This window comes from Coturnix japonica, chromosome 3, assembly GCF_054131305.1.
Source record: "Coturnix japonica strain WE chromosome 3, WE-NBRP24, whole genome shotgun sequence".
Lineage (NCBI taxonomy): Eukaryota > Metazoa > Chordata > Aves > Galliformes > Phasianidae > Coturnix > Coturnix japonica.
In genome coordinates this window covers 55,412,028-55,439,716 of record NC_140665.1, presented here as the reverse complement: position 1 = coordinate 55,439,716, position 27,689 = coordinate 55,412,028, and the positions used below count along the sequence as shown (strand labels likewise).

Genomic DNA, 27,689 nt, shown 5'->3' with positions numbered 1-27,689 from the left:
GGGGGGAAGGGAACAGGAAATTAGGATGGGAAGCAGTGCACGCTCTAGCATGCTTCACTTTATCAGGAATACTTAAATTCACTGGGACAAAGACTTCAGTGGTACAGGAGTTCCTGTGGGCAGAAGAATCATTAAATGCTACCTTAGCTTCCAAACATTTCCAAAATACCAAATCTGAAACTTAATTGAGAGGTATTTGTTTTAAGTAAACTCATGGAATTCTATTGGGCATCAACACGGCTAAATCTTCAGATACTGAACGCTGTCACAATACTTGTTCCCTCTACAAATACAATCTACTTTTGTGTCAGACACCCAAACCGAAACAACCTGTGTGATATCACTTTTCCAAATAGAAACATTTTGAAAAATCCAGGGAAAAGATAAACACCTCAACCTTCCAAAAGTGTTACAATGGTAACCTGTAACCTGAAACCTATCTATTAACCTCCTATTTATTGAAATTATCCATTAAATAAATGTAGATATCCTCTTGGCAATATCCACTTTTACACTAGAGAGATAACAAACTTATTAATACAGTTTTCTTACATCATTAGGAGTCTTGTCCTGCTTCTCATGCTTTTCCCGATCATAAGCCATCTTTTTCAGAAGTTTCTTCATAGCTTTGTCCTTTTTCTCCTTCTTCTGGTTTTCAGTGTTTTGTTTTCTCACTTGGTTAACAATAAACTTGGGAATCTAGATGAATATAGATAATAAGCATTCACTAACCACATCATTTCCATAACTAACTAACAAAAGCATTTCAAATTTACAGATCGTCAAGTAAGAATGGAAAAAATAATATCTATTCCAAAGTAGTAATTAAGGATTCAAATAACATAAAGCTATGAGATTATTTTATAAACACTGCACTTGTGATGTTATATCTCTCTCAGCGGAAGAGAAGTGGAATCATACAGGTTTTACTTTCCTCAGTTAAAAAAATTCATTCGGTGCCTAATCTGTACAGTGGTGATAATTTTTCCACACTTCAGCAAAGGTCAAGATTCTTTAAAGATGCTGATGGATAACAAATCTTCAAGTTCTCCAGTCTGCTTATGGGACAGTTTTCTTGAGACTATGACACAAGTTCATGTTTTTATCACAACATACTTTATATAAGGCAAAGTCTGGCCCAAAAGTCTGAATTTAAGGACTATGTTCCCCGTGAGTATCTCTAAGCAGACAAGAGTAAATTCCTTGTAACAATGCATATTAACAGAACAAATACAAAGATCCCACAAGGATTCATTTTTGAGTTCACGTACAGTACATACTAAATACTGAAACTCGGACCATCAGAACTCAACTCCAGCGTAATATGTAATGATTCTACTTCATTCCCTTCAGAGTTACCTATGAGAAAGAACCCAGCTGGACAGGGCTGACTGATCTTTCTCTAAATCATGGAAATATGTTCACATTACTTCTTTGTCCAGATGCCTTTTTTGTGAGATTTATGGGATTTTTCCCCCCTTAGGAATACACTTACTGTCCAGAGAAGTTTTTGGTACTGAATCATAAAGCGCATGACATTTGCTGTTCCAGCTGCCATAGCAAACTCGCTTTGTTCAATACTCTTTGAGCCAAGCCCTTGAAATGTGAAAAGGTTTGGGGCCATCACCATTGCAACATTGTTTAGTGTCATTTTGTTTTTCTCTCGATGATCTATTACCCTTTGGAGGAATTCGAGCAGTACCTGAAATTACAGCAGAATTTAAAGCTCAACTTCGCACACAATAAAAGTTAGATCGAAACATGATGTCATTATTCCTAACAAAACCATATTACAAACAAGAAGTGTGGATATGCTTCTTCACAGGACTGCAATACAAGTTTTTTTTTATGTAACAAAGTAAATAATTCTTGTTAATAGTGTTTTCAAAAGAATTTAATCTACTCTAAAGCTCTGTGCAGTGAGATTTTACAAAAGACTTCTTATGTAGGTACATAAGTAGCATTTCCTATATACTTTTGAAAACATTACTGTTGATTTTTTCTTATAATGAAAGTGAATACAATAATGCCAGCTGTCATCATCATGGAAGCATAAAGTGGCTAGTTCTGTGAGGTAGAGGAATAGTGAGTAAACCACCGAGTTGTGAATGACAGGTGGCCAGTTACAAACTGTCAATCTTTAATTAATTCAGTTCCAAATATTTATAACTCTACTTAGGAATCCTCCTCAGTGCTTTCACACATTAAGTTAATTCAAAAAGGAAAATATGTTTAAGCAATAAAAACAAACAGGATTTTATTTATTATTATTTTTTTTCTATGGCAGATGATGTTTTGTATTGCACAGAAATCCTTGAAATTTACTTTTGATTATAGCAATTTTAATAGTAAATATTTTCTGAAAGAGACTGATAGCACTGCTACAGAAGGACATGTTGAAATTGGAAATATCTATGAGTGATGTGATGCAAATAATAGTAGGAAGTGACAAGTAGTTATTTATGTAGTAGAAACAAAAGACAGAGGTAAAAGTAAAAAAAAAAAATACATAAAAAGATAAACTCATTTCATAAAAGCAAACACGAATCCGTAGTATTCTAGTATATTTTATTTTTTGTGCTGCAAATAATGACTGCTACTGCTAAAAAATAGATAAGAAATTTTAAGAGAAAAGGTCATTCGCTGGAAGATTATTATTGCAATCTCCTGGAAGAATTTCAAGTCATACTCTTAAAGTCATCTGGGAGGAATTAGGGTCCAAAGTCATGGTTTTTTTTCTTAAGTTCTGAGAAATATGGGGGAAAAAACAAAAAAAAAGAATCCTCAGTTTCAGCATTAACTTTGAACAGAAAAGAAAAACAATGTTGAAAGATAACAGCTTTCATTATAGTGGGTTCACAGAAACAGCCAAAATGTTCACACATGAAGAAATGTATTGCCAATTCTAACCTTCAGTGTGTCTCTGTTTGCTTCAGGTAGAAGGATAACCAAAAGATTCAAAGCTTGCAGCTGCTGTTTCTTCCTTGGAAGATCTGCCAGTAAAGCAAAAGAACTTCAGTATTTTTAAATTGTCATCTGTCCTTTTCAGAAAGCATGATTTTCAAGTGGAAACCCCTTATAAAATGCTGAATGCATGCACGTGGCTTGTTGTCATAGTGTGACAAAGGACTGGCAAAATCCTTCTTTTCTGATTTTTTTTCCTAAACACTCTTGTGTGATTCAGTTGCTGTATGACTCAACTGTTTTTTGGCAGTAATTTTCACAGCCTTGTGATTTTCTGTTTTGCAATGTTAAAAGAGAAAACTATCCATCTAATGGTTCCTCCCTTTTTGAGCCTGTGCCTAAAATTTCAAGAGTTTATTCAAAGCTGCTTTCACAGTTTCTGTGATTGCCTTAACAGTTGCACTATCTCCCAAGTCACCCCCACAAGACACCAGCAACATGAGTAGCAACAGCTGGAGTGGCAAATCAGTGGGGATAAAGCCAACAGCAAAGAAACTAAATACTTATCTACAGCAGGGAGCGTCATAGCAAGCATGGCATGGCTCCTAAATCCTGGCAGTGCGGAGCAGTGAAAAGCCCCAACTCCCTCACGTTTGTCCCTTGCGATAAACTTCCTCCTGTCATACTTCAGAGGAAGTGCTCTGGAGAGCCTTCCCAGCAGATTCCTAATGAATCAGGCCATACACAACACAAGTGAAGAAGGACCTGCATGTGACACAGTTTTACTCCACCACTTCAAAGCTTAACAGGTCTGGTTTTGCGCATCCCAATGGGATTCCAACAGAACAGCTATTTCAAATATATTTTGTATTATTATTGTATTGAAAATTAATGATATAATTAAAAGACTGGTAAATTATACAGTCTTTTGAAACATGCAAACAGTGACAACGGTGTACTTGGCTGCTTAGGAAGACTTACATTAAAAGTAAGAACACAATAGCAAAACCATTAAGATTTATTACTTAAATCAATGTTTTCCATCCATTCACCTAAATAACATTCTACTTCTAGTTCGGTCAGTCACTTAAATTAACAAAATAAATTGTTTTAATTAAGTCATTGAAATATTTGAATAGTAAAAAGTCTAACCTTACTAATTAAACACATTATCATGAAAAACACCATTTACTGTCGCAAAGATGACTTCTTTTCTCTAACACCTAATCTTACTGCACACAACCAATACAATGGGCAAACTATTTAAACAATTGGAGTCTACAAAGTGTTACGTCTGTTCTATATCAAATTCTTTGTCTCCATGCATTTTGCATCCTGTTATCTGAGTATTTCCTGGATAAGTAAAACCACAAAAGGCTTAAAGACAGCTCAGAAGTGGCAAGCAGGAACCATTGTGGCTCCAAACAGTATCTGTTAATCGGAACATCCTTGAAGAACTGTTAGCTGTCAGCATCACCTGAAAGAATTCTGGCCTGTTTTAACTTGCTGCTCTGTGCTGCAAAATCAACTCCACTATGCAACAGGCTTAGGCTCCAGCCCCCTACTCACATTGATTGAAGGCCTTTGCCCTTGAAAAGAACTACTAACCTGGAGAGTGGAACTGCTGGTAGTTCTGAAGAATAACTGCCTGTCTGATGGAAAATGGGAATTATCTGATAATGCACTTAGAAATAAGCCATCGTCACTGAGCCCATAAACAGGCAGGAATAATTTGTCTGAAACCAACACCCCTGTGTTGACTGAGATGTTGATGCATGTGGACTCTCACTCCTGATTCACTGTCACCGAGCTGCTTTATTTATGCTACCAGCTGGTAAGCTTGCTGTCTTGGTGACCAGTTGGAAAGAAGGATGTTTACACAGGAACTTGCTGACCTCAAGGGATTAGTGATGATTAGCAGTTTAGACAATTCTGTTGTAACTTTTCCAGTTGCAAATGAATACAATACTCTCCATGTGCCATGCTAAACAGTATACATTACCATTTCTTGGGTTTTGAGCATAACTATTACATCTTTGCTGTTGTCTTCTTTTAAATGGAGATTATAAACAAGAGGGAAAACAACTTTTTACAAGGGTAGTGAGAGGACAAGGAGGAATGGTTTTAAACTGAAGGAGGGAAGATTTAGATTATATGTCATTGGGAAGTTTTTCTCTGAGAAAGTGATGAGGTGCTGGAACAGGTTGCCCATGGAGGCTGTGGGTGCCCTGTCTTTGAGGTGTTTAAGGCCAGGTTGCATGGGGCACTGGGCAACCTGATCCAGAGACTCTCTCTGGCAAGGGGGTTGGAAATTGATAATCCTTGAGGTCCCTTCCAATCCAAGCCAGTCTATGATTCTATGAAACAAATATTATTCATAAGCTGATATAACCTTACATAACTTTCTTTTAACTCCTCTATAATTCCTTAAGACCACTAAAAACATAACAAAAAGTGACAATATGATTTCATTTTATAAGTAAGCTAAGTAGATGTTCAATGAAAAATATTACTTTGCTAATGTTTATTAGCAAATATACACTGTTGGCTTTTTTTCTGACTATAAGTAATATTTGTGATTTGTTTTCCTTCACATAATATTAGTGAAAATGATAGTACAGCAGAGAAGCAATTCTCTGCACTGTATTATTTCTTCACAACCGAGATGGAAAGGACGCTACTCACTCTGCACATCTTGGAAAGCTTTGAGATATTCTACAGTTAGGAGCGGTTGAGGCAGTTCACGGATGAAGAGTTTTAGAAGACTTGCGGCATCATGTTGTTTTACATTTTCCCAGTTGAAAGTCCCTTCATAAAATTTTGCTTCCAATTCTTGGCAAAGGCTCTGCAAGGCAGTAGATAAAGACAGCACCAATAACAACTTGCCTGCTAGAAGTCATGCATTATACACACTGCAATCTTTTCCTTACTTTGAAAGGGGTAAAGAAAAAAAAAAAAAAAGGAACATCTGAAATATTAACTCCAGTTGCTACTGATCTTTTGCTACAAAAAAATAAATTGAAGATCAGAAGCACTGAAAACAAACAAGTAGTGATGGGCAGCAGATTGCCAAAGCATACAGGAAGAAATCCCACAGGTCTGCTTCAGCCATCTGGAATAAGAACCAGGTACCACATTCATTCACATGAGGGTTATGGCCTCTCCTTCCCACAAAATACTAAGATGTGGCTGACATAATCAACTATCATGAAACCACATACCAAAGGGTACTGTTTTAATGCATGCATAATCTTTTTCACAGACAAATACGACAATTATGCATGCTGACAAACAGCTTCCCATCAAAATATACATTATGGTGAGGCTAGTTCTCTTTTTAAAGTAGGGGGAAAAGTTTTCTTTGACTTGATAGCTGGATATCTTGTGATCTGTAGGGAATGTTATGCTGCTGGACAGGCACAGCTTTGCCCACCACTGGATGTTACACACCCTTTCTATGGAAGAAGATTCTACTCCATAACATATGATTTTGCAACAGTAGCAGAAGAGTAAACAGTACTGATTGCTACCTCATAAGCCTGACAGCAAATATCACTGTACACCCAACCTGCTCCCATAAGAGTACTACGACTCGTCTTCTACAGATGTAAGAACAGAAGCACTCTGTAGTGACTAAGTCAGTCTCAGTCCCCCTTAAGGAACAGCTCCTGCCATGCACTCACTTCATTTGTTTGTCATTGGCAGAGTGGAAACCAGCCCCAGCAACCCTGTTCTAGTAAGGCCAGTGACCTTACAGGTATGACTCAACATGCCTCTTCTTTTTGCCTAAGCTCTTCCAGACAGAAAATGAGTAGAGACACTTGGTAGTTTTGCAGAGGATGTAAGACAAAGCAAGAAAAAGTGCTATGGAAAAATATAGCCTTAATTATTTGTCAGGCCAAGAAGGGCACACTGGATATAGAATAACAATTAATTTTTAAGATACAGTTCTCACTGAATTTAACTTTATCCAAGTGGAAAATTTGGAAAATGTGAACACTTAGGTTGATAAAAATTAGATGTTCTGAACTGTCCTCCAGAGAGATCTTCTGTCTCCATAGATTATGTACAAGGTTCAGTGGTGCTAAGGTACTAACTCAGGTGGGCATCATTTTCTTCCCATCAACTGATGTAGAGTGGAAAATAAAGAATGAAAAAAATATATATAAAAAAATTTTTAAAATCTTAGTTACTGGTAAATAAACAACAACAGTTTCCATAATACTACCTTCCTTTAGTCTCCAGTGAACCAGCTGCTGGACAAAGTCCGACATGACAGAGGCTGGCAGACGTCTTTGGACAGCTGAATCCACTTAAATTATCTGTTTAGCATTTAAGGCCAGTTCAGACCATCTTTTTAACACATGGACTCTTGGCATGAATCATACTGTGTATTTCGTTTCCTGCACTAAGTAAAACACTGGGGAAGAGTCTGTGTGTAATTGGCATCCATTCTGTGAAGTGTCAGTGTGTGTGAACGGATGCGCCTAACAAGGATGCGTTCAGAGAGCTAAGAAGTTAGCTCTGTTGCTGTTCATAAAAATAAATCTGAAAGGTTCTTCAGCGCATGCTGCCTGCCTTGCTCTGTAATGTAGGTTAAATCTAGCTATTAAAGCAAGCTTCCAATGCCAGAAAAAAAAACTTTCTCCTGGGGTCGAAGACTGTGTATGAACTGTTCAGATGATTAAGCTGGTTCAAGGGAAAAACAACAACAAGAGGCTGGAAAGTTTGTGCCAAGAATTAATGAGATTTTGGCACAACTCAATTTGAAACATAGCCTTGACTCTGCTTCCAACTTGAACTTTCCCCAAAACTACACTGGATCAAACCATCAGCCTCCTGGCTAATATAACTCATTTTTCTTTCTGAAAAGACTTTTCTTTCTGGTTTTGAAGATTTTAATAACAGTCTGGCCTCAAAATATATTTCTGTGACAAAATAAAATCAGGGAGAGCAAATAAGCTTTTAGGGGTGCTAAATATTTATGCAGTGTTTTACCTTTACTCTTGTTGCAACTCCGGGTATTCTAAGAAGTCCTTCTGTTTCCAGAGTTGCCTCTTCTATCTGGGAAATCAACTGTCAAACACAAACCAAACTGGATAAATGAAGATATCAATTAAAAATTACTAGTAAATGGTTCTAATATATTGAAGCCTTATGTATGTATACATGTGGTACAAATATACAACATGAGCACACAAATGCACAGTTTAGAAATTGATTAGATTTGTTGTAGATGTAGAATAAAATCTTTAACATGGCTATTGCTCCTTCAAAGAATACCACTAAAGAATTTGTCTCTTCTATTAAATATAAACTGTATATCTACAGACCTCCTTCAGATGCTAAAGTAGCTATCTTACAAATACTCTTCAACTTCACCAAAGGAAATCAGAGTACTACTAGTTGAATTACTACTACCAGAGTAGTAATTCATAGCTTTTATAAATTGCAGACTCATTGCAACAAAGAAAAAAGCAAACTATTAAATCCATAGAATCACAGAATCATTGAGGTTGGGAAATACTTCTAACATCATCTAGTTCAACTGTCCACTTACCATAAATATTGCCCACTAAACCACTTTCCCTAGTACCACATCTAATAAATTAATAAGTAAATAAATAAATAAGTATAGCTTCAAATAAAAGTTAATGTAACTTGTCTGGAGTAATATATTGTAAGCTTTGCTACAGGGAGAAAATAAATTCAGAACAAAATGTTACTGACTGTCATTTGCAGGTATGGAAGAAGTAGCTGACTTGCTTGTGCTTATTTACCTTCTGAAAAATCAGTGGTATCTTGGTGCCTGGCACCTTCTTCTGATCCTGCTCCAGTAGAACTGATAGTGGGACACCAAACAAGCCACAGTCTGAAGGATAAAGCAACAGAAACTGAGATATTATCTGTAACTGTTCCTAAACATGCAATAATGGCATAAAACCATACTTTGGATGCAGTAAGCTTATTTGACACATTTATAGAGTTTGTTCAAAGTGTTTGGATATTTTCATCAATGAGTTATTGTAAAAAGCATTTTGACTACAGTGATACATTCATCTCTTCTGCCAGTCATAAATCAAGACTCTTCTGTTTTGACTTCTGACATCTGCATGTTCTGCAGTACAGTGAAGCAAATTGTATAAATGAACCACCTGCATGGTTCTGGTTTATAGAGTAATTCTGATGACGACTGTGGAATGTGCATCTTCATCATTCAGTGTAAGATACTATAGACAAGATGCAAAAGACATGAGTAAAATATACAGAAATATGGCTACGAAAATAAAACAGATGTAATTATCAGTTCCTCTCAAGAGCTCTCTACAAGAGTTTTGAAGAGGGATTCAACCTTTCATGTGTTATTGCATTATACAAAACCATCATGATAGAATGATTAGCATCTTCCATAAGTCAGTTTTCTTTTTCTTCTTGTTTTTTCTCTAAAAAAGCAAAATTTTCATTAAGTCTGGGTTGAAAAATTGCTTTTAAAAGTTGCTAAGGTTTCACAAACAAAAAATAAAATACAAAATAAAATAAAAATAAAATATCTCATTAATCTATTCTTCATACAAAAATATATTCGTCTTGAAGTAGATGGGACACCCGTTTGTTTTAAGGCCCAGGTGAATAGAAGAGAATGACTTTTGAAAGACAGCCATACTAGACAATACTAACCCAGAGTCTGTTGCCAAAGAATTTCTCAGCAAAAAGTACAGATAACTGCTGCATATGCAATTTGTATGAAGCAGCAAATAATTCTACATGTAGCTAAAAGCTGCTCATACTACTATCAAGCACAGAACAGCAGCTGTAATTACTAAAAAGATGACAGCTCTTCAAAAAGCGTGATATATATCAAAGAAACATCATTTGAAGCACCACATCAAGGAGTTCTTTCTATCAGAGTAAGAAGTCTACCAATAAAATACATGGACTCATATATACATCCAGTAGCTATAGTCCATAGTTATATCAGCTTGAAGATCTTGTCAATAACGAAAGTTTCCTCTGAGATGAAGTTGGAGAAACAAACTGTAGGGGGCCAATAAAAAGGCAGCAGCACAGCATTCCATGGAATAATCACGCTTTCATCGTCTTTATGTACTCAAGCACAAAGGAGAACAGCCAGTAGACACTCCACTGTGTCAGTCATTTAGGCAAACGCTTCCTGAGTCTTCACTCAGGAGGAGGGGATCAGGTATAGCAACAAGGCACTGAAGTAATTACACTGAAGAGCAGATCCATAGGCAAGGAAATCTGACATGTCATTGTATTTATTCTACACATTTCTATGAGTCTAGCCCATCTTTTTTAATTTTGTGAAATATAAAGCTTTTAATCAACACAATACACTTCACAACTGCTTGTCATTTAGACAATGTTATTAAGGCAATGTACTCAACAGTAAGATTTGGTAAGAAGGACCAACTGAAACTAAGACCCAAAACACAAGAAAGTGTTTGCCTTTTTCTGTGTATTAATAGTACTGCAAGCACTTCTACAAGAAAATTTAGAGGAACAAGATCTCATACATGTTTCTGTTTATGACATTTGCATTTTAAAAGTTCTTTTCTACTACCATAAAGCTGAGACTATTCTGAAGAATATATTGTACCTTGCTATATATGTCTCAAGACTCTGTTGCTTTCAATTATATAAAGTGAGCTATTTCACTGTCACACTGACTGAACCTTGAGAACTGGATTTTGAACAAAATAGACTTGTGATTAACTGGTAACACATTTCAAGCTCTTGTAAAACATTTAGCAGAAGGCAGAAATACAGAAAGCAAACAAAGCACTGTAATCCTCTAGCATCTTGAAATCCTCTAGCATCTAGTTTCCATGCGTCCTAAGTCCCTAAGAAAAGCACTGTGATTATACATATATATGTACTCCATTGACTTGTAGAGCAAAATGGTATATTGCAACTGTCTCAAAATTCTTTGCAAAAGCTCAGATCTTTCACTTTGCATGATGCACTGTAGCCTCAGAAAGTACCAGATGGGCACAGCTATGTGACCCAGGAAAGTTTGTGCCAGACGTAACAGGAAAGCAGGTGACAAGGGTCGCTATTATCTTCAACCAAGACCAAGAAAAGCAAAAGGTAAGGTCAGGTAGGTCTTGCACAGTACCTACCTTCATGAGGAATTTCAGGAATGACAAAAAGCACATACATCTATCCACCCAGGGAATATATGATCTCATAGAAACTTTTGTGAAGCCATTTCTGTACAGAATGCTAGTAAGTGGAAGGTCCCTCCCTCCTCACTCCTTGGTTACTTGCCAGTGTCTGGCCTGAGTTTTAATTTTATACAGAGAGCACAGTCTCCAGACTGACTGTGTATATGAACTCGCCTAAAACGTGCCCTGAGTTAAGATGCACAATTAAATGCTGCTCAGTACCTGTTACTATTTATCAATTAGATATAAATTTTCTGCTAGAAATTCATAACTAACCAGATACATTTGTTCCATTTGATTAAAACCTATTTGTTTCAGTGTATGAAACACTAACTCACCTTTGGTTTTGATTTTTGCAGCTTTTTGTTGCTTGAATTCTGTCCCAAGTACGTCATAGAGAGCAGTCAATTCAATCAGTGCTAAAGAATAGACTTTCTTCATGTCCTGAGGGGCCAGGTCACCAATCTTTGTAGTACCCGTTTTGTCCTTTGGCAGTCTGAAATTCTAAAGGCAGAGATTTGTAGCACAGAGAACAATCCAAGTCATAACAAATTACTTTGCTCGAAGGCTGTGCTCGAGTACAGAGTACAACCTTTCATCACAAAGCCTGCTGCTACTAATGGAAACATGGAGGAATCCCCTGAACACTTTCCAAAGCAGACAAGCTTTGAATCATAGGAGGATTTACATTGCTGGTAACTTCTGGAAGTCACCTAATCCAACTGCACACTCAAAGCAAGGGTAAATTCAAAATATGATCAGCTTGCTCATATTGTTGTCCAAATGAATTTTGAAATTTTGAAATTCTACAACATCTGGGAGCAGCTGCTTTGGTGCTTAACACACTCATGGAGAGTTGTTTTCTTTGCAAAATGGGATTTCCCTTGTTGTCACTTGTATCCATTGCCTCTTGTCCTTTCACAGTGCATTTCCAGTCTGGCTTTGTCTTGTTTATAAAACTCCACCTACCCATCTTCTGTATCTTTTTGCAGGTTACAGTGGTGGAAACATATGTCCACTAACAATCCTATGCATGTACAATTGGGATAGAAATCTCTCTGCATTTATTCAACCAAAATAACATATCTGACTACCATACAAATAAGAGTAAAGGGATTTCCTTCTTATGGAATGGGGAACCATAATTATGGATCATGTATATTGCAATAACTTCTGTACACTGGGAAGCTGCAGTCAGAAATGAATATAAAGAACTGTGCTCAGATGGACAGGGAGACATTCCTAATTCACAGAGCTTTTTAACACCACCTTTCATCAGCAGGCTTCTAAGTCATACTATTGCCTACGGCTGATATTAGCAGCATACATGACTCAGAGCAGGAAGGCTGACAAGATTTCTTCTCCATTTGAAAAGAACAAATATTATACTCCAGAATGATTTTCTCACCCTTTACAGACCCAGCAATAGCACATCTGACCTCATTTGGTGAATGATTTGGTGGCTACGGTGCATGGCTACAACTGTACATACTTAAAAGAGTACATAAATACAATTTACAAATTGTAGATACATAGTCAGTTTTCTCCTTGAGGTTTCCTTGACTCACACAATGTTTAAAAATAGCTGCCAACTATGAAGGTGCAACAAATCAAAACTGTAGCTGTAAGTAGGAAACTCCCTTCCTTCTCTATCATTTTGCCACTCCTTTCATCACTGAAATAGAAATCCCCTAGCACAAGCACCGAGCAATCTTTCACAAGCTGAGCCAAAGGTATAGGCTAAATCATGTAGCACATGTGTAAATAAGTAAGAGTAAGCTAGACCATAGCTATCACTTCCTTGTTAAAAGCCGCATTACAGAAATGTGACTCAAACGCTTTAGAATTCATTTCTAAATATCCATTAGTGTCTGGTGCATAATGTTTGAACTAGGATACATGGAGTAATTACTATTTGAAGAACTGCATGTGTCTTTATCAAAATTAAGTGTTTAAAGAAGTGAAACATTATTACTTCAGCTACCACATTTATTCAGATGTGTTTGGATACACTACTAGACAAAAGAGATTTTTTTCACGCCAGTCATTAGTTCACAGGTCATACATAACTGCATGTTCACAAAATGTTAGGCAAAGAAAGGTCCTTAGAGATGCCTGGGGATCAAGGACTGAATGTCTTGGAGGATCTTATTTTGTTTCTATTTAGATTCTTTCAGAATTGAGGTTTTTTATACTGAGTTGGAAGGTAAAACTGAGTAAAAAGTAATCCTTAGCTCCCTGCCACTTCACTTCAGACTCCTATAGACCACTCTGTCGTTCATTTTCATCCTCCAGATAACTACACAAGGTTTCCACAGAAAACCCGGTAACTCCTATTTGTTGATAAAAGGTATTATGATCACCTTCAGTAACAGGAAAAATGGCTGTAAACAAATGAAATAAGGACATGGACTGTGTACAATTATGCCATTATTCCAGCTTAATATTACTAGACCATTATTTTGAACACATAAATTGACTTCTGCTAGAATTACAAGGACACATGTAATGATACAAAAGTAGTAACTTCCATGTTACTGAGAATACTATTCCCCAAAATCTTTGTTTATCCCCATAAAGCTAGGTCCAACAATATTCTTTTAAACCTAATTCACTCAGTGTCAAATAAACATCATTTGAACAGTAACACTCATCAGTGAAAACAGTGATAGCAATAAATAGGAAACATACCGTGTGAAGAGTATCACCCCCTCCATCCTTATACACTTTGCCTACTGAGTTGTCTTTGAGATTAGCTGCCTGTTCTGCAAACGGTATCTCCAAATTGATGTCAGTCTCTGAAAATGGCGTGTCTCCAAGTGGGCTCTTCTGCTCATTAGCTCCAAGACTGAACTTCACATCTGAAAACAGAGTAGAAATAATAACAATCAACAGCAGCGGAGTTGACCATCAATCAACATATGATAGTAATGTAGAAATCAGTCCTATGCAAGAGACAAACTTCTAGTTGCAAATGCACTTACTCCTATGTTTTCCTGCTAGTTGAAAATGGATACGGAGCCTTGAAAGAAGGCTCCATCTCTTGTAGATTTTCTAGAATAATTCTGCCAAGGCATGTGACCTTTCTACTATGAAGAAATAAAGGAATCCACTTCAAAGAAACAGCAGATTACCAAGACCTTCCAGAGCCAAATAGCTCTGGCATCAGAATTTTCTTGCCATGAAACACGTTCCAGACTCAAAGACTGTAATACCCCGTAAGCAAAACAGCTTTTTTTTTTTTTGCTTTTTTTTTTTTTTTTCTGCTGACGTAATTTCAGAAGCAAAACACTAAGTTTATTCTACAACCCAAAACTTTAACATCACAGAAGGTTTGAGGTTGGCAGAGCCTTCTGGGTCTGTTTGGTTCAATCCCTGTTCAAGCTGGGGCACTCAGAGCAGGCTGCCCAGACCAGTGCCCAGGCAGTTTTTGAAGATCTCCAAGGAAGGAACCCCTCTGGGCAACATGCACCAGTGCTTAGTCACATGCACCATAAAGAAGGGGCTTCTTGATGTTCACGGGAAACCTCCTGTGTTGCAATTCAACCCCACTGCCTCTTGTCCTAGCACTAGAAAAGAAAAAGAGCATGGTCTTACCAGTGCTGAGTAAAAGGGAAGGATTATCTCCCTTGAACTCCTGGCAACATACCTACTAATGCAGCCCAGGATGTCATCAGCCTTCATTGCCACAAGAGCCCATTACCAGTTTGTATTTAACTTCTTGTCCACCAGGATCACCTTTATGCATAGCTGCTTTTCAGCTGGGAGCACCCAGCATGCACTGGTGCATGGGGCTGTTCCTAACAAGTTGCAGTACTTCTCCCTCATCTCTCCAGTATGACAAGGTCCTTCGTATAGCAGCATGTCCCTCTGGCATATCAGCCACTCCCTCTAGTCTTATACCATCTGCAGATTTGCTGAACGTACACTCCTCCCATCATTCAGACTATTAACGAAGATTTAACACAGGACTGGATACAGTAACAACCCCTGGAGTATGCTGTTAGTGACTGACCTCCAACCAGGTTTCATGCTTCTGATCATCTCTTCTGAAAACTGATCTCTAGGCCCAGCCATTCAGTTTCCAGTCCATGTCAATTTCTGCTCACCCATCTGCAAGTAATATCTTGAAATAATGAAGACTACACAGATGGCCTGACATTCCTTTCCTCACCTCCAGTCTGAAGTCATCAAAACTAGACATACTTCCATGATACTGGGAAGGACTAAATACAGAATAACCAACTTACTTCTATTTCTTTGTTCCTCATACCTCAGTTGAACATTAGACAAATTTGGAATAAGGAAGAAAACAAAGAGACAGTTCTGATTTTAGAGAGAAGTCTACTTCTACTACTACCAAACTTCAGCTTGAATTTTGAAAATATCAAGGAAGATGCAAGAGGAAAATTATATTTTAATTAACACTATTTAATACAAAGCACTGAAGTAATTTAGCCAGAGAAAAATTTCAGTCTCTTTAGCATCACTTGTGATGTTGTGCTTCTCAAAGGTCACAGCCAGGGTGAGGTTCCTCCTACAAGGCATTCCAAATGCCCTGAAGTATTTGTTTAATTTAATTTCAAACTTTTCTAAAAACAGAGCAAATGGAAGCAAAATAATACTACTCATTTCAATGGGACCATGCTTCTGACACCAGCTCCTACCACAAGGTCCTGTTTCCTGTTCAAATATAACACACAGCTAGTGTAGAAAAAGAGGGAAGGAAACACACACAAGCTGAGTAGAACCATCAGCAGATCATATACTCTTGTATATGAATATGGTATAGCTAACAGACTTCTTTATGCCTCTGTGGGAAATTTTTTGTATCACCTAGAATAATCGTGCTAAGCAAACCCAGAAAACCTCCAGAGAATAGTTACAGCTACAGCAGCATCTGATGTGAAGCAGCGGAAAGGCTGTGGCAAGGGTGATTTAGGGAGAAGGCATTGGGGAAGTGTTGCTCTACACTGATACGTTCAGTGGCCTGCTAAAAAGCTGAGTTGCAGTCATGCAAACTAACATATGATAACAACATATGAAGCATCAAGTTTTAAAAGAACTTATAACAACTCTAATTTTTTTCTGAATCATATCTGCATTTAATTGAAGATGACATATAAAACATGACTTGTCACTGCTACGCTTTAGAGTGAAAACTGAACATTACCTCCAGCTGCTAGGATCAAACTCAGGTCCTAGCAGACAAGCAAATGGGTGAAGGCATCAGTAGCCACTACCTGGTAGGACACAGCGTTTAATGCAGCCACTCCTGCTTCAGTTTAATTGATCTATTGCTGAGACAGTTCCAGAAAGAGCAGCAGAACTTGAGTTAAAATGTTTGACTCTACTTACAGCCAAGCAATGAGTTGAGAAGCAGAATAAAACATTTCTAAATTTCACTGCTTAAATATTCCCAGATTCTCTTTTCAGAGTGGCATCTACTCACTTTTGATAGTCTCTGAAAGACTCCTGAAGCATATGCTAAAGATTAAGTTGATCGTGAAACTAGAGCTACTGCTTTCAGTAAATAGACATATGAGACGTCAGTACCAAACATATCCAAGGTCAAATTCTTCTCTGGCTTCGATCTCTGGCCTCTATGTGCATTTGCCTACATAACACCATGTAAACTGTTTAATGTATCCAAACGAAAGGAAAAGGGTTCCCAGTCCACCCAAGACTTCTGTCATGCTAATGTAGCCCACACGTGACCTACATACTTCTTATCAGCATGGAAGGGATCTGATGATCTGACATTAACAAACAATAAAGCAGTAGCTCTTATTTCTGTCCTTGGGTACCAAGGTACACTTCAAAGCAGATGCCTTGCTAACAGTATACACATTTTTTTAAACGTCTGAGACTGCTGCTGTTGTGGGAAGTTTCTTATTGATTGTATTGTACTGTTTCTATTGTGCACTTATTAACTAGGAAGCAGCTGTAGGAGGAAGCAGCTTCAGCATTCTGTCAAGCTGCCAACTGCATGTAGTATTTCAGGAAAGAAATGCAAGTGTGATACAGAAAATATAAATATTGTCTATGAGAATGTGGTGACCATATTTTAAGTCAGACTGTAGCCTTTCCCTGGTTCACAGTGCTGTTTAAACACCACATAAAATTACGGGAATTATTCAGGAGTGGGATGGAGTGTTAGGTTTGGAGTTTCTTCTTATTAAAATGTGGAAAAAAAATCATAAGTATCAACCTTGCTATTTCCATATTTTGACAGGCAATCTAAAGTATACACCAGTAGTGCTATACTTTTAAATCCTAATTGATAGTTGGAATGGCTGATTTTAACTGACAAAATGTTTATCTATAATGTAAAATCATTAACTGACCTTTAATAGGAAGTCCTAAAAGCTTGCAATCTTTCCACTAAAACTCTAGCAATCCAGTCATAAAATCCTTATTTACCACACAAAATAAAAAGTAGAAGCAAACTTAATTAAAAAATACATTTCAGTCTTTTTTCATACCAAAAAGCAAGAATTACAGTTCTGTTCACGTTACAGGAAGCACTTCAGTCCTTTCATTCATTTATGATTATTGTGCTTTTCGGTTGCCTTTATATAGAGGTTTTACTTACTTTCCTTGCAGCTAACTCAGTGTGTGGGACAACCAGAATCCCACAGTAAACTGACATTTGCTGATCCCCTGGTAAAGTTAAAGCAGATGAATAGCTAAATACTCATTATTCTTTTATTACTATTTCTTGAGATGCCTCAGTGGCATGGATATCTATTAATTTTCACAGGCATCCAAAGAGAATTACTTTTTTTCTTTGGCAATTGTTGAACATACTGCTAGCTTTGAGGGATTTCAATGAGGGTTATGGATTGTTAAAAAGAAAATGCATATGTTACTCCAAATTTTCTTCTTCCTTTTTGTAGACACTTTCTGTACCAACATGAAACAGACAAACGCTTAAAGCCAGAATGGGTCCCTCCAAAAAACTGAAATGTGCATCTATTAATAAAAGAAACTTAGGAACTTACTAAACTGTTGTGTTTGATCAGGCAGAAAAGAATGAACATGTAATGGTTTCGTGTTACTCCCTGTGTTTGCATACAATGCTCAGGCAAGAAACAAGGTGTACTGAACAGGCAAGAATGGAGGAAGAACAAGTTCACACAGCCCATTTGTGTACAGTCTGGCAGAAGCACTTGAGAATGCTGCATTCAAATACCAAGTTAGGAGCAGTCAACCCCTTTGGCGAAGCACAAAAGGGATTAATTCACTCAAACAGTTTTAAGAAATCCCAATTAAGAAATCTGAATTTAAGATCTGGATTATTATTGTATTTTTTTTAACAATGTCTAAGATGGTACGCATTTTTTTCAGTTAGAACTGGTACAACTTCTTTGTTAAAAGGGGTTTCCAATTTAAAATAATGCTTTTGGATTTCATAAATATTTAGTATCTGAAATATCAAGCACTGTTTACTTCTTGCCTTAAAAATGTTCACTGTTTGTATAACACTAATTAGCTCAGCATTCTGGAGGAAAGATCACAGTACAGCACTGAAACAGGTGCAGTGCTTTTAACACTTCTAAACTTGGATGGTTTTTCCTTCTTGTTCTGATCCCAGGAGTAAGGCCCACTTCAGCACACTGACGAGAGCAGAAGTGTATGAGAATGTAAGCAGGCTGCATTTGCCATCCACATCACAATCTGTGCTGTGGAGAGCTAGCATATGGGAGCTGCTTTTCAGAATTTCCTATTTCTGAAGGGTTCATCAGGGCCACTGGAAAAAAAGAACCAGATGTGATAAAAAGTCTGTAATAATTGCTTGGTAATTTTCCAGCTCCGAATCCTACAGTGCAGTTTATTGACAAAAGCACCAGGCATCTCTTCCTTCCCTTCTGCTGAACCAGCAGCCTGGCAGTCTTCCCAGTTTTTATACTGTTCTTATTCCAGTGAGGTTTGCTGAGAGTGAGAGAGGGAAGGATTAACAACACTTCTGGAAACACAGTTTTAGGGATATTAAGAGCCGTTCTATATTCACCTCTCCCTATTCAGCTTCCAAGCACATCCTGCATTGTTCGTTGCTGTTTCTCAAGTCTAATCCTAAAGCAATTTTATTATGTGTATATATAAAATATATATATATTTAAAGAAATCTGAATACAGGTCAGTATTCTATAACTGGAGAAGTTCATTTCCCGACTTAATTACAGATGAGTAACTAAGTAACTCGCAGTAGGAAACCTGATCTACTTTCCTGAGTATTTAAGGAAGCTGTAGGGTCCAGTTGACACCTATATGCTATTCAGTATCCCAGAAAGAAAAAAAAAAAGACTCACAAACAGTCCAGAAAAGCAACGCAGTACCTTGAAGTTTAAGTGGCTGCTCGATAATGCCTTGATCCTTACAGTGACAGGCATAATGGTATGGTACATACATTTTTTAGAAACAAGGGAATCACTGCAAGGTGACAATATTTTATTACTGTCACTCAAGAAAATCAGGAAGCTTTGTCAAAGTCTTCAACCAAAATTCAGACTCTCAAACCATAAACTATGGGTTCAACCAGGGTCTTTTGTGCTCTGTTTTACATGGCTGGGAGTGGGAGGGGGAAGTTCTGAAGGTCTTCCACAGGTATTGCACTCTTTTTGCATAATCACACACTACTGAACACAGCTCAACTAGAATACTAATTTCTTCCCATTTTACTTGTAAAAGTAAACAGCCTTTTCTTCTAGTTTTGTTTTTCATTCATAATGAGTTGCAGACATGCAGCCAGTTCTCGCCTGTGCTGTATGTTTATAGCTCATTTGTTTTTGTTCTCTTATAAGCTCATCAGTGCATATGTATACTGCTTAATTTCCTGTACTGTACAGCAGAGATAAACCAGAATGGATAAATTAAGATCAGGAAAGACTTAAGAATAACCTTTGAGAAGAGACTTCTCCCAGGTGACTTGATTATAAGATGATCACAAACAAGGTTTCCCAGATGGCTCAAAGAATACAACCAACAGCCACACTTAAAAACTTTACAGTGCACAACAGAGGCCAGAATAGGTTTTCCCATGAGAATTTCATTTTATTTTGCCAAAAATTTACTTGAAATACCAATTTGTGAAGTAGATTGTAAAACAGAAATCCTACAAACAAGAAAAAAATCTGTCTAGCATTACCTTTTGTTTCATCCTGCATTTCATTTTTGCTTTCAGTTGTTCTTACAGCTGAGGGTTCACTTCTATCACAGACCTAAGAAAGGAACAATAAATACAATGTAGAAGCACACCTATGTATCTCAGTCAAAATCCTTTCATCAAAGACAAAGGAGATCTGAAATATAAGTAATTAAGAAAGTGGTAACTATCATCCCTCCTCTTCCTAAAAAGATACATAACTTAATTTTCCAGTTTTGTAAGGAATAAGAAAATGTATTCTTTCTATATTTCTGTGGGGATGAACTACTCACTCAAGATTTCTCATATTCTATGAATTGCATTACAACTATCATAGAAACAATATTTCTGAACATACAGAAAATCTGCACCGGTACATACATATATGGGTACACATATATTCATTTACTATTTTTACCTCCCTGTAATTTTTATGATCTTTTTTGCAACTTAGATCAACAACAAATGTTTAGATATCATGAAAAATCCAGAGTGCTAATCAGCACTATTTAAGTCCTCATTTGCTGATAATATAAATATAATTAATATAATTTCTACTACCAAAATAAACTTTTATACACACTTATTTAAAATCAGACATAGCGAGAGATAAAAGAAGATAGTAAGACTACTTAGAAAATTATTAATGTTCCACAGATCAGTAGCAGCACACTGGAAATTGCACAGATAAGCAGACTTCCAACCTGTAAGAAATGTCTAGCTTCTCTTTGGCAGGAATATAGCAGGAAACTTAGCAGAAACATCACAACACTGTCTATTGTTTTACCTTTCCTCCTGCTTGCCCCCAGATGAGGGGGGGGTTACAGTACTTTCAAATACTATTATTGAACTGGGATGACCTCATACAGCTGCAGATGGCTTCAGTCCTCTTTTGTTAAATAAAAGCTTTCTAATGATGAGAAACTATCAAAGTTACCTAGGAAGCTGTGAAAATTACCTCATGACTGGCTTTCTGTGACTGATTTGATAGATAAACCCAAGCACTGACTTCAGAATTATCTTGCTTTGGAGAAAGGAATGCAGAATAGGTTTAAGGGCCTATATTTACATTATTTCAATCAAAGGGAAAGGCTTAAGAGAAACATTATTATTATTATTATTATTATTATTATTATTTCTATATTTAACCAATATCTTGTTACATACATCTCACATGGTTACAATCATCTGTCTGCTTGCATTATTCCTTTTTCATATTATCAGAATCAAAACATGCAGCTTAAGAGAAGCAGAAGTCTACAGAACACTGTAACACATGACTTTCAGACGTTACAATGTGTAGTTTAAAAAGGAACATGAGTATTTCTTGTACTTGACCAAAATAGCAAACACACTTGAAAGGGAAATTACATAGCCTTAGGTTACATTATATTTTATCTAAATTGCTCTACTATTAAATCTTGTAACTTTTAAGGGTAGTCAATTCCAAACCAAATCCCAGAAATCTTTTATGGAGTTAGTATTTCTTCTGTAAGCACATACAAAGCAGAATGGGAAGTTCTGCCTCCAGGACATACATTTGAGCTTACAAACATCCCCCACCACGTTTCACCTTCACTGAAGATGAAAGAAGCTGCCCGGGGAGAAGCAGCAGCTAAGGCAGGGAGGAAATGAACTCCTCTCAAAATCCATCACACTAATGCTGTGTTGGCTGCATAGCAAAAGCAGGAGTGACAACCAAAGATGGGGCTGGGATTTGGTAAGCTAGTGGTGTACTGCCATCCAGCCAGCATTTCCTTCCAGCTGAAAGCCTGCTTCCTTTTTGAGGAAGAGAGAGCGTACACTTCTCTGCAGAAGAGGAATTCTAATTACAGTCCCGTTTTCCTCCTTCCCCTTTCGTGCAAGACAGAGGAGCTCTCCTGATCAACAGCCCACAAGGGAAAACAGGAACCTTTCAGAACCCAGCAGAAAAACTTGCCACATACTTTTTAATGATATGCAGGAGACCTAGGAGTTAGTACAGTGGTCTAGATCCCAGCTGACCTCCCTTATTTCCCTTTTTCTAAAGGGAACAACCAAAGTGTCCTAGTAACATGTAATGTTATCACTATATGGCACACATTCGCAGGTTTTACCAAGTGTGCTTTTGGTTGCCCTTTGGGTGTTTGTTGTCATGATTTTTGTGCTTGAGTTAAATCCAATTAAAACCAAAATTAAATCCAATCAGTTTCTAATCACAGAGTGACTGCTTTATTCATCCCCTCAGAGTAACATGAGGCCTGCATACATACTGCATTATGCAAAATAAAATTGCTTTACAAAGTCAAGTCTGGACCAATGCTACTCCTATACATGCTTAAAAATTTCTCTTAGAAATCAGTAAAAAATTAGACACAAATCTTCTAGAAATAGCTCTTTTATGTTGCTGCTGCTCTCTCCTCTCCTCCTATCTGTCCCTCTCTCTTCTCTGTCATCATCAAAGAAAATGACAGCCAGGAACTTACCTTTCCCTTTGGGTCACTTTGTGGTCTGAAGATATCTCTGACATCAGGAATCTGGTGGTGTTTGTTCTTTTTCCTCAAGGTCTGTGTGACAGTCTCTACTCGTTTTTCTACTGCTGCCTTCTGGGTTCGGGTCAGAGTGGACAGGAATACCATGCTTTCTTGGGAATCACCTGTGCTCTCAGCAAACAGATTGGACAGACCTGCCTCCTTCAGCCATTCTTCTTCCAGTTCTCCCTCTGAGACAGGCAAAGAAATAAGGGCATAAATACTGGCTTTCCAGCACTGTTAAACACACTGGTCTACAAGGACATGATATAGCTAATACAGTTCACAGGGAGGAAAAAAAAAAAAAAAAAAAAAAGAAAAACTTTGGGGATCCACAATAAAGAACAATTCTTTACACTTATCATAATGACTTGGGGGGAAAAAAAAGTTGTTTGTGAAGCACTTCAAAAGAGTTACCATATCATATTAAGGCTTTTAAAACAGTTAGCCCAAAAGAGACCACTACAGGACAATCTATCATAATTGACAGCACTTTCATTACACATTACCCTATTTTATAAATGTTACTTAGATACAAATTTGTATGAGAAATCCGAAAGCCTCTGATCACTGCTGCTTCACTGACTTTTAGTTCAGTCCTCGATCTTTTTAGCCTCCTTGCTGACACGGTTCTAATCAGTTTTCTTGATACATTAATCCCATAACCCTCCATTAGCTCAAATTATTGAAGGACAAACCAGGCTATAGGAGTCACCTTAACGCTATTTTTTAATCAGTTCTTCTGACATAGTCTCCAGACTGCTGACAGCTCATAAAATGATTATTGCTTTGGTCTTACAACTGGTAGAGCATCCAATATTGACAGATTGTTACACATGAAGGATGAGAAAGCTATTCAGTAGTGCCATCAATAGCAAAACTTCTGCTTCTGAAATCATATCCTCCAATGGTAATTTCTTTTAAACACAGACACTAGGTTCTATCTGTAACAATCTAGCTTATAGTGCTACATTGTTACAAAAACCTTTCTCAAACTTCCAAGCAACATTTCAATGTTTCAGATGCCTAAAAATGGTCCTGAGTTGGCATGTCAACTTTACTATTGCTTGTATTTTCCCTCAGTGCCCAGTGCACATCCAAGTGGGCATCTAAATTTTAAAAGTATTCAGAAAATAAACACAACGCTTTAAGCATGAACTTTGCAGCAGCTGTGTAGCCAAACACAGAATCTGACACAATTCTTGCACATTTTGGTATTAGAGCAAGAAAGGAGGTTTATGTCTATTCTCCAGAGCAGGTGTAAGAGAAGCATACCCTGTCCCCCCTTGCCTTGCATTTGTATGACTGCATCTCAAGCAAGCCTGTTGCCCAGGCAGCCTGCAGGAGAGTAGCAATGTCCCACATGTTCATGAGAGCTCATTCAAGTGAGGTGTTGCACATAACGTGAGTTCTGGGGCACAGCAACAGCTGGTTGAGCTCATCAGCTCTGCTGAGCTGACTCATTTTAGCTTCTGCCAGCATAGTGTTAGCAGCTGAAGCCTGTGAGGAAGAAAGCTATATATAAGTTAAAAAAGGAAATGGTGGGGTTTGGACTGCAGAGCCTGAAGGCGTATCAGCAGCAGCAAGCTGGTGTTTTAAAACAACAACAAAAAAGGAGGGTCATGTGTTGCAGAACAACAGTCTCTGCTAGTCAGGAGATGCAGATTTTTGTAAGAATCTGAGAGGGGAAGTTATTGCAATGTTTTTGTTTTGAGAGAGAGAAGAACGGAATTAAGGATCTTACTTCTCTTTTGTCTGATGGAACAAGAAAAATAAACCGCCCAGCTTATTCTACAATCATGCATTCAAGAGTGATGCTTCCATGAAACAAAAGTAATGCAATGAAACAGCCAATACAGTTGTAAGCCTATAAGTTACTTAGCTAAGTTAATCATTGGCTTGTCCTTGTGAAGTTTCTATCCACAAGAAAGGACAGTAGTGAACAACTTACACAAAGTAAACTGCAAACAAAGGTTTACAGTTCTCAGTCAGTAAGTACAGGGAACAATTTACATTCTCTACAAGTACCGTTCAAAAGAAAAACAGCCTTTTACTTATTTCCAGCGCAATTCTCTTTCAGTGCACTGTGCATCAGAGGCAAATGAATTTTCAATAATGTGTGTTCAACAGAGTAACTCTCCTTTTTTAAGAATGTTTTGTGAGTCCATCTCTTGAAATAACCCTTAAAGAAAATCCCCAAATAAGCAAAATGATGTTCATTCACAACAATGTTTTTCATTACCATCTGGCTCCTTTACTACAATTGCTTGTCGTTCCTCATGATTATTTCCTCTGGTTTCATGAATGTTTTCAACTTCCTTCCAAAAATCATCCAAAGACATTGCATCCAGCGAGTCCTGAGAACCTGAGCGATCAAATGATGCTCCATCTGGGATCCTCCTGGAATCATCATGGTTCATTGTATATTGGCCAGAACGGCGGCTATTAACATAAAATAGAGAGCAATTCTTCATTAGCATTTTAAAAGACAGGATACATTAACACCTGCAAAGGCCCATCGTGATGAGCTGTGTCCAAGTATCAAAACAAACTACTGTCAACAAGTAAATTGAGACATTTAAGATTACTTTCAATATTTGGAACATATTTTAATCTAGCACCATCATATATGTGATAAACATATCTGCCAAACGGGAATGACAAAGAAAAAATAACCATTCCAAGTTCTAGTAATCCTAGTCACATCTGATCTCTCAATCAATCTACAATAATCAGTTCTGCTAACTTCATAGTGTCTAACATTATGGTATCTTTGTAGCACCACTGTTGATGAAGAATTTTTGAAGATCACCTTTCTTTTTGAGTAAAATCTTATAGCTTCAACATACCCCTGCTATTTTCCCTTGTTTTTTTGCTTCTGTTCTTTTATTAATGTTTATTCTGGTATCTATGACCTTATTTATATCTGAAAGAGGACAAAGTAAAATTACCGTAGTTATGGATTGTGAACTGCTAAGTCTAAATGTTTAATCAAGGTCACTCTTTGTTTCTTTCTATCTTGCTTCCTCTCTGACTGAATATTTACCATTTTAATAGGTTGATGTTTCTAGGGTTTAGTACACGCTGAAAAATGCATTTTGCTAAGGCCTTTGAAAGCCATCTTTCGTCTTAAGTACAGCTGCAATTGGGAGGACAAAGCGTCATAAAGAAGAAGCAGATTGTACTATTAGAAACTGTATCTAACTTCAAAATTGACCCTATTCTAAGAGGGGGAAAATTGGACGGATAATCTTCAGCAGTCCTTTCAAAATTAAGGAACTCCACTACTACACCGGCACATCAGAATTAATTCTAATATCAAAATATAGCACGTCCTTAACATTTCAGGGACAGCTTCAGCTGTCTTTCACAGAATCACAGAATGGCCTGGGTTGGAAGGGACCTCAAGGATCATAAATCTCCAGCCCCCCCACCACATTCAGGGCCACCAACCTCCGCATTTAATACTAGACCAGGCTGTGCAGGGCCCTATCCAGCCTGGCCTTGAACACCTCCAGGGATGGGGAGGTGTCTTGTTTCATGCTTGAATTTATCTCCATGCTTAAAGAGTAGAGGTTACGTTTGGGTTAAGTAATAAATATTGTTTATTCCAAGAGAAAAACAAAGGAAAGATCAAGATCTGTGGATTTATCACAAGGTAAACCCAGCAAAGTAAGACCTTCCTACCTTTCCATTTGGCTGACTTTGCAGGTTTATCTAGAACTAAAACAAATGCATCTAGTCCCTACATTTTATCTTGGGACAACTAACGCTTGTAAGGTACCCCTAGGTAAAAAAGTCATACCTTTCTCTCTGAAGATAAGCCCCTTGTGCGTCCAACTCACAGATCCTTTCACTCCACCATGCGCTTGATTCTCTGATAAGAAATACTAACTATATGGACTTTGCCTTTAAAGGTAAAGAGCCCTATGGAAGGACAATCAGTTTCTACCCGCCCTGCCTCTTTGCTCTAAGTACAAGTTAATAAATGACAATGAATTACCAAGCTCATATGCACCCCAACATTATTCTAGAACCTGCTGCTACATGGAAGCCCAGAAAAAAAAATACATAAGGGAGCATTTAGTCCATGCACTAATTGCAGTAATATTTTACTGTTAAAGCACAGTGTCCAATAAATACAATTTCTGCATGTAGATAACTTGGTCCTTTAACCTTTCTGCACAAACACATCCTTTTTCAGGCTTGTGCAGCCTGTGAACCCAGCAGCAATTACTGTAAAACAATGTTCCTAGAGATATGTTGGAAGCATCCTAAAAAGCCAAAGCAGAGACAGAATAGCCATTTTCTGAAGGGTATGAGCCTTGGGAAGCAGGCCAGGCTTCCAGCCACAGCTCAGGCTTCCCACCTCACACTGCTGAAGATGCCCAGACCAGGCCAAAAGCTCTCCACATACAGGCACTGCACACTTGAACTGCAAGTAAAAGGAGGTCAAACTTCAGCTTATCGACTCTTGAGCCAACCACCTGAAGCTGCTCAGCAGGTTTTCAATAGCCTTTCACCTTTGGAACAACTTGCTCCAGCTAACCAACCTCTGCTGAAATTTAACCACCACAGCACACCATGCAAAAGGTAAAGCCAACTGATCTAATACAGTAAAATGGAGCACACTGGGGATAGTGTGGCAAAATTAGGCTGCTGCTGTAGGCCACAACTCCATGAAAACTTTATCCCAGTCTTCCAGAAAAGGAAGCTCCTTTGCTTACCCAGATCAAACCACATCTCAAACAGAAGTTTGTGTCATCAGATGCACAGCTGGCATCTGGCATAAAGACTCAAGGCCATCTTCAGGGCTCTGTGAGCATTTGCTGTATAAAAACACTCCCTTAATCATCAGAGACTGAACTCTTCAATGACAGGTCACAGCTTTGCTTTAGCTGACCAAACATAAGCATCTTTTCTTGTACAGCTCTTTGTGGTACA

The 27,689-nt window shown here is 37.7% G+C and overlaps 1 protein-coding gene across 4 annotated transcripts in view; it reads right to left on the bottom strand.

Moving 5' to 3' along the window:
- Positions 1-27,689, bottom strand: part of ARHGAP18 (Rho GTPase activating protein 18) — an 80,620-nt gene that overhangs the window by 11,667 nt on the left and 41,264 nt on the right. For 3 of the 4 annotated variants that reach the window (XM_015858567.3, XM_015858566.3, XM_085541680.1), the window contains exons 2-12: positions 24,988-25,187; positions 22,701-22,936; positions 20,239-20,311; positions 13,782-13,951; positions 11,429-11,594; positions 8,685-8,776; positions 7,903-7,980; positions 5,590-5,749; positions 2,911-2,993; positions 1,496-1,702; positions 553-699 (exon numbers count right to left, since the gene is read on the bottom strand). In XM_015858567.3, the coding sequence (XP_015714053.2) occupies positions 553-699; positions 1,496-1,702; positions 2,911-2,993; positions 5,590-5,749; positions 7,903-7,980; positions 8,685-8,776; positions 11,429-11,594; positions 13,782-13,951; positions 20,239-20,311; positions 22,701-22,936; positions 24,988-25,187 (1,612 nt within the window). Of the gene's footprint in view, positions 1-552; positions 700-1,495; positions 1,703-2,910; positions 2,994-5,589; positions 5,750-7,902; positions 7,981-8,684; positions 8,777-11,428; positions 11,595-13,781; positions 13,952-20,238; positions 20,312-22,700; positions 22,937-24,987; positions 25,188-26,550; positions 26,637-27,689 lie in introns of those variants that run through there. The other variant, XM_032443636.2, reaches the window with a different exon arrangement.